The 12,198-nt window shown below is 36.6% G+C and overlaps 1 protein-coding gene across 6 annotated transcripts in view; it reads right to left on the reverse strand.

The window, feature by feature from the left end:
- Positions 1 to 1,125: 1,125 nt before the first annotated feature.
- The window catches only part of LOC134533250 (uncharacterized), a 91,126-nt gene continuing 80,053 nt past the window's right edge, over positions 1,126 to 12,198 (reverse strand). For 5 of the 6 annotated variants that reach the window (XM_063370675.1, XM_063370678.1, XM_063370677.1 and 2 more), the window contains exons 13-15: positions 8,356 to 8,464; positions 4,390 to 4,566; positions 1,126 to 2,181 (exon numbers count right to left, since the gene is read on the reverse strand). In XM_063370675.1, coding sequence (XP_063226745.1) covers positions 1,966 to 2,181; positions 4,390 to 4,566; positions 8,356 to 8,464 — 502 coding nt within the window. In that variant the 3' untranslated portion in view covers positions 1,126 to 1,965. Of the gene's footprint in view, positions 2,182 to 4,389; positions 4,567 to 6,365; positions 6,506 to 8,355; positions 8,465 to 12,198 lie in introns of those variants that run through there. The other variant, XR_010075277.1, reaches the window with a different exon arrangement.

The raw sequence follows: 12,198 nt of genomic DNA on the forward strand, positions 1-12,198 counted from the left end.
TACAGAGTGTTTTCAGACCTACAGTGAAACCTCATTAATAAAAACCTTGTTAACACAAAACTCTCATTAATAAAGTGTTTTCACAGTCCTTAGAAATTATGTATGTGTTATATTAATTGATATGTAATGTGTTCCGTACCAAAGTATGGTTATTATGTAATACCACATTGTTTTTGTTCCTAAGTTAAATTATTACATGTATTGAAGCATGGTTAATACAAATATCTCGGAATAATGTAAAGAACAATGTGGAGTTTCAAATAAAGACATGCCATTCATTGCTTTGGTTTATTTGTTGGAGAAATAAGCTTAGAAAGTACATATTCTTCTGAAATGATGGTATGTCTTTTTGTGGGCAGTTTCTATACCTTTTCTTTATTCTTCTGTCTTAAATCATTTATTTAAAAAGTAGTACAGTACAAAATATTTTTTGACACATATAAACATGTGTAGCCACCCTAAAATTTTATTTTACAATCCCCAATCTCGTGCTGTATAAAATTGTGCAAGGTTCTTTGGAGTATGTTCTATTTTCTTAGGTGTGTTATGCATGTATGTACTATGTAAAAATATATTTAACTATATTTAAATTTAACTTAAAAATTATATAAAAAATGTCATTAAAATTTGTAATAACTGGGTCAATACAAACCTTGTTATAGAAAAGTGACAAGTTTATGGTCCCTTCAAATATGTACTATTGAGGTTCGATTGTATAGCCATAGTGCCACTGTAAAGGCCCACACATGAATAGGATTGAGTGAAATACCTGACAAGATATACAAACAATATAGAAAACTGGCTTTTTGTTATGTTCACTCAGCTTTGTCAATACTGTCAAAATATGTGTCATTAATTTCTACATCATTCCCATAAATAACATGAGAGGTTGACATTTACAAGTTCACACATTTCCCACAGTGAGAAGCATTTGGTTTCTGCAAAGCAAACCAAAATTACTGTTACATGTAGATGTATAAGCATCTTCCAGAAAAGTCATAAATGAAGAAAAAGCAATATAAATTGACAACACATCACACATTTATAAGAATTTTTTAATACTGATATAAATACATAGTTTTTAAAGAAAACAATAATTTAAAAAGAACAAAAAAAAATGAGGCATTAACAGGTAGTTTCTCAGGAAATATTTTTTTACGATAAAACATGTCATAATTCGACGTTGGAAAAATTCACAGTTTCATTTCATTTGAGACAGGCAAAAATTAAAACATTACCTTTGTCTTGCTTCTGTAAGGACTTCAAGCCAATGAGAAACCTTCAACAAAAGAAGTTCCAAATCAGAAGCAACCCATTTATAAATCTCTCAAGTGAGGAGCAGGGGGCATTTACTCAGTATTAAACACAGTGGCGGCCAACCTAGAGGTCAAAGAACGTAAAACTTTCCGGTCCCTAATTAGGAATTGTGCAGTGCAGTGGTGACCAACACATGCTCCAGCGGACTACTTTAGGCCCGCCACGCTACCAGAATGTCACTACCCAACAGCTACACACAGAAACATCAACGTTTCAGTTCGTAAATTGTACTTTTCAATGCTATGGATAACAACCGTGAGCGCCAGCAGTGTTGATAAGGTCTAAGGGCTCAGGACACAGCCAACTGTCTGGTTAGCTGAGTGAGGCAGGGGGCTAAGGCTCTAACACCTTCCCAATCAAGTGGGGGGTAGTAAATCCATGATAGTTTAGTCTCAATTTTACTTGCTCTCGAAGTTTTCAAACTGTTCTGTAAGCCGACTCCTGATCTACCCTTAAGGGCGCATATCTGGAAGGAGTGGTGGAAGTGCCCGCCTTGAGTCGGAAACAATTGTCAGTTTATTGCTTGTAATGATTTTCTAACACTAGCTAATTAAAATGGAATAACGTTATGAAATAAAGAAAAGAGGTGGCGTACTTGTCGCTGACACTAAGGAGACTAGCTAGGTTACCGTGACTGGCCGTCACCACCTAGAGGTGGCAGCGCGATCGTCCCGGGGTCGGAGGTGCGGACGCGAAGAGCGACGACAGGGCGGCCACGACGGTGGCGTCGTGCTCGCTCAGCCGCTCGGCCGGCTCCCGGAACTCGGCCCTGCGCGACAGCTGCGACCAGAACTGGTCCGTGGCGAGTCCCAGGGGCGTGCAGAGGAGCTGGCCCCAGTCCGGGGCCCACGTGCCGGCCAGCAGCTGTGGGCACGAGACCCCGGCTCGCACATCCCTGCCCTCTCTGGCTCTCCTCTACATATTTTAATTCAGATTTTGAAAAAAAATAACTTTCATTTATTTATTTATTTACCGATTTGTTACATGCCTACCGACGGCATAAGGCCATGGGTGGTAGGCACGATAAACATAAAAAATTACATAGACAAAACAACCACATGAAACAAAACGAATAGGACAATACTATAATAACACATACACAAGAAAACAAAGCAGGCAACTAACAGATAAACAAAAATAAGTTTCATAAATATGTAACAACAATAAAGATAATCATGTACATACCTGTTTATAAAAAAAAATTACAAATGGTAGCATCACTAACCTTTAACATATTAAATTTAAATTAAGATAAGAAAAATTGTTTTATACATATTTAAATTATTTTTTCATGAACTGGGATGTACATCTCGCAGACAGCGAGGTCATTCGAGAATGTTAACACTCAAAAATAAATTCAGATATGTTCGAGAAGGAGCTGACCGTGGTCTGGTGAGATTTAGGTGAAACTGTGGGAAACAAAAAATCAGGACGGCTGGACTGGCATTCACACCTCAGTCCTTCGAAATGAGAGTCCAGTGCCTTGCCACTGCACAATCTCTTTCAGTTCCACACTCTAATGTACATTCGGTAAAGATGGCAACATACCAAGTTGACTAGTTCCTCGACTTAACATCTTAACAATTGAAAATGGTTGTTTGTCGAATTGGTTTATTGTTTATATAAGGGTATTCACACAAATATGTAATTAAATTTCCCTGACATGTCTTAAAACAAAAATTTCAAATTTCCATGGCTAAAATTTTTATATATAATTGTCCTATTTTGCAATTTTCGGAAAAAATTTTAAAAAAATTCAGTCTCCACCATCCCCACAGCAGACCCAGTTTTCTCTCCAATTTCTGTATTTTCAACAGAATCTTGGACATGCCATTTTATAGTGTGAATGGCTATGCGCTAAAACACCATATGGAAATAAAATTCTTTCACAGTATGGGTCATGGCAGACTAAATCATGACATTTTCCCCTTCCAATTATTATCCCTAGGAAATTTCCATAACTTTTCCAGGATTTCAAGTAAATTCTTTGACTTTCCAGAATGGGAACACCCCAACATTAGAATAACATTAAGTATAATGGCAACATTTTTCATTTCTTAAAATACAAAAGTTTTGCTTTTTCCATAAATGTCTATTAGTCAAAAAACTATCCATGCAAGACTCCTGAAAATTGTCGGATAAGCATCGACCCCCTCTTATGTAGTCATAGAATCTCGTAACAGAGCACACATTAGTGCTGTTATAACTTACAAATAATATTTGTGAATGTTTCTCACGATAAATAACAATTACATACGATACATGCCATTTGGAAAAACCGTGCACAATCAGTAGAAAGAGGAAGCAAAAACTTGTAAAGGCAATTATTTCTTCAATAACTATTATGAATAATTGTAGACCTCCAATGAAGTTAAGTGTACAAAAACAAGGGAATTACAAACAAATTTTTTGTCTCATGTTATTTTAAAAATTGTTATCATATTTTGAATAATGTGGTAACATCTGTAATTTATTTACTGATTTTTTTTCTTCTATAAATAAAATGTTACCATAGTTAAAAAAAAATGGAGAGACTAGCTTTATGCTTGCAAACATTAACAAAAAATGATTTAAAATAAACAACAAAAAACTACCTACATACAATAATAACTACCATTATATTTCTTAAAGTGGAATTTCACTGACGTACAAATTTATAAATAAACTAAGTACCATAAATAATTTTGGATATAAGAGCGTTAAAGATACAAAACAAATATATAAAAAACATAATGTGAGGTAAACATGGTGACATGGCCCCATAGCAAATATTTTAAATAATGTATGTCATGATATTGGCCTGCCATGAGAATACTATACATAGGTACCAGTTTTGGTGCCTGAACTTGAACTGGCCTTAAGATGATTGATAATGTACATGTTGGGTTGTCTATTATCTAAACCATTTTTCTCAAAAACTATATGAGCTAGAAAAATAAACACAATGACATTCATAAGAGGCCCAATTACCCATGGGTATATTTGTGCTAGTGAGACTTCCATCCCGCTAAGCTCTCACGCTGAACGTGAGCTCGAATGGAAGACCCGACAGCACTGTGTGTAACGCCGCACCTGGTCGAAGCGCTGGCCGCCCACGTGGAAGGCCGTGTGCAGGAGAGGGCAGGAGGCGGGGCGGCAGGTGGCGGCGGGGATGGCCGGGGGGTGAGGGGCGGGGGCCTCCCCCTCCCCCAGCACCCTGAGCTGGCCCAGCACCCAGCGGCTGCTGTGCTGCAGGAACTGCCACAGCACCTGCGCACACAATGCACGCCCGATGTTAATGCCACGAGTTTGTGTTTATAAATGCTAGTCCAACACACAAGTCTTTGTTATAGTTATTACGCATAAGGCAGTAATTTCAGGCATAAAATATTTAAGTGCAATGTTATTCAAATGCATTGAAACTCAAAAATTAAAAATGCTATGTGATTTTAAAACCTCAACAAAGCATCAGATGCATCTCCTGGCGGCGGAAGTTAGAACTTTTGAGTGACATCATTCATCATGGCCGACACCTGCATTCGACACTAGCGATGCCTAGAAGCTAACATCGTAAGAATCAATATGGCAGCAATGGCGTTATACAAGATGGCTGTCCACAGCAGATGATCTCTACAGATGAAACTTGGATGATGAGGAGAGTGGAGGGGAAGTGATGGAAGGAGAGAGGGGAGGGGGAGAGGAGAGGTCTGAAGGGCCAGAAGGGTATACCATAAATTTTACTTTTAACAAATATTTATTGAAAATTTGGTCCTTTGATAAGAATTTACATTTTATGTGAATTTTAATGACCATCTCTTTAGCATTTATAGCAATTTCTATATTCATGTACCCCTAATAATTAGGGACATTTCTGTAAAACAGGCACATAAGCCCTTCTGTGTAAGTAAATCATTTTAAATAGTCTGCCATGTTCTGCCTAAAAACAAAAAGGTTTTGTGTTATTTTTATGAAAAACCCAATGAGATGCATTATTTTATTCAACTTTATATAGTTGTTAACATTATCTTATGTATCGTTAATGTTCATCACTGACTTAATGATCACATAATACTGTAGGCTCTATAATTTAACATTCCTCTTTGCTAACCTGTTCCTCCTAGCGTTGCTGCCGAGTCTGTGGCAAAGATAATATTGTGACTACATCTTGGTGTTGGGTAAGCCATTTTCCTGCACATCTTCAGTGAGTTAATTATCTTAAATGTAAGATTCTGTGTGTTAGTTGATTTGTATAATCCTGTGTGTGAATGGTTATGTGTTTGACCATTATCTTCCCATATACATGACCATTATCTTTCCAAATGTATGCCCATTATCTTCCCTTATATCATTCTGTGTTTGAATGACTAATGTCATAATGTAGATGAATGGTCTTGCCTTTATTGTTGGTATCAATGAAATTCATATTTCATTGCTAAATATATCTTCACACGACCAACTGTATGTGGCTTTGTCACGACCAAGAGTTGCAAGTCAAGTGGAAGTGTATATTGAATCAATCAACAGCAAGGAGGATTATTGAATCACCAGAGACAATTAATGCACAATTTAGTTTTTCAAGAGGTACTTCATTAAAAACAATTTTTTTTAAATATTTTTTATCATTGTATATTTTAAAGTGCAGTATATTAAAATAAATTGAATTTCTAATAAATATTTCATGCATATTAAATTAAAGTGTTTGTTATATTCATCATTTTTCAATGGGTGCCTTAGGCACCTTACAGGTACCTAACTATAAATACACAGGGAATTAAAAATTAAATTCTAATTTAATGAAATGTTATTTTTGAAGTTACACTTCTTTGGGCATGTTATGGAAAAATGATGAGAGTGAATTTTTATGATGCATGCGCAGCATGCAAAAAAATTGACAGATGAAAGCAGGCTACATACAAATTATACATAAGTGAGGTTATGTTATACTTCTTTAGGCACGTTATGAAGAAAAGGCAGTGAATTTATATGATGCATGCACAGCAAGCAAAGACTAATTGATAATATAAAAAAAGGCTACATACAAATAAAAAAAAATCTGTGCTATCATATACCTTGACATCGTCCAGTCCGATATGCCACCGCCCAAACACCACCCACCCTCCATTCAGACCTCCCGCCTACCCGTGCGTACGTGTGCGTGCGTGTGTGCTCGCCCGGCAAGAGGGCGCTGTCGAGCCAGTGCGCCGCACCCCTAAAACATAATTAAATGTAATTGTGTAATTTGTTTTAATGTTTCCCGAGTGCAACGTGACGGCAGATTGGCCGGGAGGGTTTTTATGTACTTTTAATTAAAATAGTGTATTGAAATATAATAGCTTTTCCGGACATTCCCGACGGAAGCCGAAGCCAGACAATATTTAAATGTAATTCTTAATAATTGTAATATGTATTATCCTTTTTTATTATTCAGAAAATGTCACATAATTTTTCAATCATCCTTTTCATGTTACTTTAGTTTCCCGTGGCACGTATTCAGAAATATCTTCAACGGCAATTGTTTCGGCGGGAGGACGCCAAGTTAGTCTAGCCGAGCCATGAGCTCACCCCAGTCTTCCGCCATCAACGACTGAGAGCAGACGCTTCAGCACTCCGGGGAACCTCACCGCTTGTTTTCACCGAAAAGTAATTCTGTTCCATGTTAATTCTTTTCCAAATCGTTTTCATTTAGTACTCGGAGCTCCTCTCGGCCGGGGTACTGTTTAATTAATTATCTTGCGACCAATATCAGTCTTTTTCCTAATGTAATACGTAATTCGAGATGTGACCACGTGGTGGGTCACTACACTAAACCGATTCGTGCTGCGGGCGTTTTATGCAGTTTAATCGTGTACGTGTGTGAGTGGAGTTGGCCGAATAAATCAGGTGTGTAAATCTAACCGTATTATTTCATCCTTTTAAATATGTGTGACCACGTGGAGTGTGACGACATGTGGGACGCCTGAGATCCCACTGCGTAGGGGATAGCGTGCCCGACGCTGAGAGCGGGCAGGAATTAGCTAGGTTGTTTTCAGGGGGGAATTAAAATCACGCCTCACATGGGCGACGTCACGACCCTGATAAAGAGTCTCACATAGGTCCGTGCACATGGCACGGTGGCGCCCATAAAACCCGAGCACGCATCAAAAACTCAGTTATTAAACATCAGAGACTACGGCCCCCGTAACAACCTGGTACCTATTTTAGTGAATGATATTGAATACTGGTCCATATAATTAAAAAAAAAAATTTATTGTAAATATTGGTGATATAAATTGTGTGTATAAATTATTTCAAGTCTATTTATATAAGTGAGGTTATGTTCCCACAAAAATTACTTATTTGCATTACTTACCTACAAATTATAAATTATTACATTATTATTTAAATACAGTGTGTTTATTGATTATTATCCTAAACATATATTTTTGCTTATCACTGACTCTGTAACACCAAAGAGATATGTATACCTTGGAGACCAGCGTATCATGAAGCACAAGTACTATTAGCCTACTCCACAGAAATGTGTATAAAATAGAAAATGGAAGTATAACAGTACAGTAACATTTGAAATACAGCTACCTAAGTGGAACATAACTTCTTATAAGATTAAAATGTTTGTTATTTTTATCATTTTCAATTACACCTTAGGCACCTTACAACCAACTATGATTATAATTACCAAAAAAAGTCTTATATCTCAGAAAGTTTAGTTTTACGTGGCGGGCAAACCAATTCACATTTGTATATTTTAGATGTCAAATACTTGGTAACAACATTTTACAACGTATTAAAGTACTCGAGGATAGCTGTTTAAATTAATCCGCCCATTTCAAAATCTTTCAAAATGCGTGAGTAACCAGGTAGCCTTTAAACTTGCAAAATACATAATTAAAAGGTGGAATCCTTTTATAACGTAGCAAATGTTAGCACCAGCACCACCAAAAAATATCAGATCAAAGTTTGGCGCCAAGAAATGTTTCAAATCCAGTCCCTGGTTCAGTTAATGAATACCTACACAAACAGTGTTTTCTGGAGTAGAACCTGTAAGCAATGCTGGACTACCTTCAGTGACGACTTGCCGTACGCAGTGAACAGCAACTTGCTGACGAGAACTTCCTCCATGTACGGGGCAGCCTCCATCACCGAGTAATCATCTCCCAGGTGTTGCTCGCTAGAAGGTGAATAAACACACAGCGTCACTTTGCTTCTGCCTCAGTGATGCCTATTCTGCGACACTGCTCAAGTAGAAACTCGACAGACTACAAAACACCACACTGTATCAATGTGCAGTTGTTCATTTTCACAACGGACAGATAAATTTTATTTTATGCCCAAGGACAGATTTAGCTAGTGATGTCGACCAGGGCTTTGCCCCTTTAAGCCTGGTCAGACTCCGCTCCCTTTGCGGTCCCATTGCATCCCTAACCACTCCTTCCTGGCATTTGCACCGCTGAACGTATGTGTGCGTGTGCTGTGTGACATGTGTTTGAACGGCGCACCACAGACTCCCGTAAGAGGGTGCCGTAACTTTAGTACTCCGTCCCCTTATATAATTATAAATTAAAATGTAAACCTTTATTTTTTATACTAAGCATTGTGCGGCATGGCAAATCGGCCGGGAGGGTTTTGTTTAATAAATCTTACATTTAATTTTACACAAAACAAAGTTGGCATTGGACATTCCCGAGATGGACCCGAGTTCGGCCGAAGCTAGACTTTGTTTAAATATTAATTTATAAATTACTACATGTTGTAATTATTCTAGCCGTGAGAAAGCACACAATAATTGTACTAGTGTGTTGTGTGTCTAGTTTTTAATAACCTTTGGCATGTAATCATAAAAAACGTAACGGTAGTTTGGTTCGGTGTGAGAGACGCCATGTAGCCCGGAGCACCCTGGAGACCTCACTGCTTGAATAAGTAGTTTTCTGTTCATGTTCTTAAGTCTTTAAATCTTTTTATGTTTCTCCTTGGGGCTACTCTCAGTAGGCCAGCTGTTTAAATAATTATTCTTATTACTCTACGTGAGTATTTAATCACCCTTACGAAATCTTGTGTGGACACGTGTGTGGGTGGACCACAACACAACATAAATGGAACTGATTTTTGCCTCTGACTTTTTAAATGTTTAAAGGACGATTTATAAGAGAGTGTGTAACTTCTTAATATTATAAGAGAGTGTGTAACTTCTTAATAGATATAGACATGTAATTTAAATGGCGTTCCTTTCTTCTTGTGCCCACGTGCATGGTGGCTTGTGGGACGCCCTGAGAGCCCACCGCGTGCCCAACGCCAAGAGCGGGCCAGGTCTTGGCAGTTAGTGTGCAAAATTTAGAGGGTCCGAATCTCGCTCTAACATGGGTGATGTCACGCCTCGAAAGTAGTCTCCGACAGGTCCGTGTGCCCTTCATACTGTGGCGCCCATACAGTAGTTTTCGTATCAAAGTAAATCAAGCCCTCTAGCTCTAGCCCTGACCTCACTAGGATGCCAGGAATCAGAATTAAGATAACTTCCAAGATACTTTCAAATGTTGGGGGTCAATGGGGATGAAATGCAGGGTGGTAAAAACAAGAATACCAACCAGCTGACCTAAATGTATGTACGCTATATTTTCCCTTGCGAAAAGTTCGGGTTCGAACCAGTCGTGACGGCCTCGGCAGAACGCGAGTATTCTGACCAGTTATCACCACGCCATCCTTCTTAATACTATAATCACACTGTGACTATACTTTAGTACTTAAGGCACAGAAAAGTTGCCTAAGAACCTTACATATTTTAAAAAAGGTTAAAGTTTAAAGAAGAAGAATGTTGTACTTAAACCCAACAAACATAACGTTACTACATCAAAAAATATTTTTTATACATGTATAGGCAATAATTCACACAGTACAAAAAGTCCAATGTTTAATTACTCTAAAAAAAAATGTGAAAGAGACTTTCAGTACTCCCTATTATGTGTAGACATCCAACCTCGGTAATGAGCAAATTCATGTGTTCTCATGTTGCAAATAACATATGATTCTTTAAAATAATGCCAAGAGTGATAAATATAAGAAAATTATTCATCTGAAGAGAAAACTGTAAAAATTTTTTTCCCTTTTTTAAAAAACCTAATTATAATTCTGTTTAACACGATGATACTATTAATTTCTCAAGTCTAGCGAACAACAGGAGTACCAAATGCATCACATATAAATGCCTCAATGATGTACATGTGACCGGAATTATCACTGCCTGCAATTTTTAAAGTTATACTACTTCTTTAGGTGCATTGACGGTAAAACTTCAGTATGCACCAGAATGAAATTAAATAAGTGTGCATTACATAACAGACATTTGACAGATTAAAAGTTCTATGCACATGCATGCAGAAACTGCTATAGCTACAAGTCAAAATCGTCCAAGATGGCGGACCTACATATGGCAACATGCACACATGCATGTTTCACAAACATCAGAGAATGTAATAAGCATATTGGTGTGCCAAAGTAAACTTTATGGTAGTGAAATAATCTTGGAATAAATTATGTAAACTTGAATAGTCATAACAAAATATAACTGCGACTTATAAATAACTATAATTTATTAGCTATGAAAATTGTGTTGGGACGAACATGACGTCAAAGTATTTAACATATTTTTGGCTCTCTAAAGTATTCTAACATGGATCTATCTTTGGTATTTTTCAAACTAAAAGTTGTAGTCCAATAGATACATTACAACAGAATAATATGAAAAATTTTAAAACACATTTAATAGTACTATTTGTTTTTGTTTAAATGACAGAAATAAGTATGTAGATACTTCCCACAAACAAACCTTATCCTTAATAAGCTGATTCAACATTTCAGATTACAAAGAAAAAATTCTTAAAGCCCGGATTTGGACTTGATTTTTGACAAGGAATTTTAATAAAATAATGCCCATATAAAAAAAAAATCACTAAATAGTTAATACTATAAAGTTTTCGTACACGTGTGAAGTTATACTTCTATGGCATTACTAATATATGAAACTGAAACATTTTAAACACATATCATAACACTAAGTATATGTTTATATATTTGTTTTTGCTTAAAGACTGAAAACAGTCTGAAAATACTTACTACAAACACATCTTAACCTTATTGAGTTGATTCAACATTGTTATTGTATAATATTATTATAATATAAAGTAATTAAATAAGTAAAAAAAAAAAAATATATCACCAGTGACAAGATTTTAACCACGTACGTACTTTGAGCTTACAAACCACACACTATACCACTGAGCTACCAAGCCTGACGAAGAGTTTACATGGAGATTATGTATTATAATATTATGTAATGCCAGTTTGGTTAGGTATTTTAAAACTTGGAAATACTTCTAACTATGACTATTTTAATTTACCAAATATATTCCAGGGTGGTTTCACGATCATAAAGCTTCACTTGGTCACCAAAACATTTGGTATGCCTCTTATGTTTATGAAAGTGACTTTATACAGGTTTATGTTGCTACACATGGGTATGCCATCTTCGAGTCACATTTCCAGTCATAAACTTCCGTTCCATTTTCACAAAATTACTCCTACCAAATGCCGTATACCGAGAGCTAAGATGTTAACACAAAAAAAAAAAATACTATTCATTGAAATCCATTCCTAAGTGCCTATCCCCAATCCCCTTCGCTTATTTGATAAATAAGTACAAGTGGAACTTGACAAAAGAATAAGCAGATCCAGCATATATAAAGAGGCCAATGGATGGCTGTCGGTGACAGTAATTATTTTAGTGCAGAGAGTGCAGAAGTAGTTCACCCAAGTGTGTAGAGTTTATAAAAATTCACATTAAAATATATAAAATAATTTTACGAAACTCATCTCTAAAAGACATTCTACATTCATTAATATGTCAGCAAAATT

The sequence above is a fragment of the Bacillus rossius genome, chromosome 6, assembly GCF_032445375.1.
Source record: "Bacillus rossius redtenbacheri isolate Brsri chromosome 6, Brsri_v3, whole genome shotgun sequence".
Taxonomy (NCBI): domain Eukaryota; kingdom Metazoa; phylum Arthropoda; class Insecta; order Phasmatodea; family Bacillidae; genus Bacillus; species Bacillus rossius.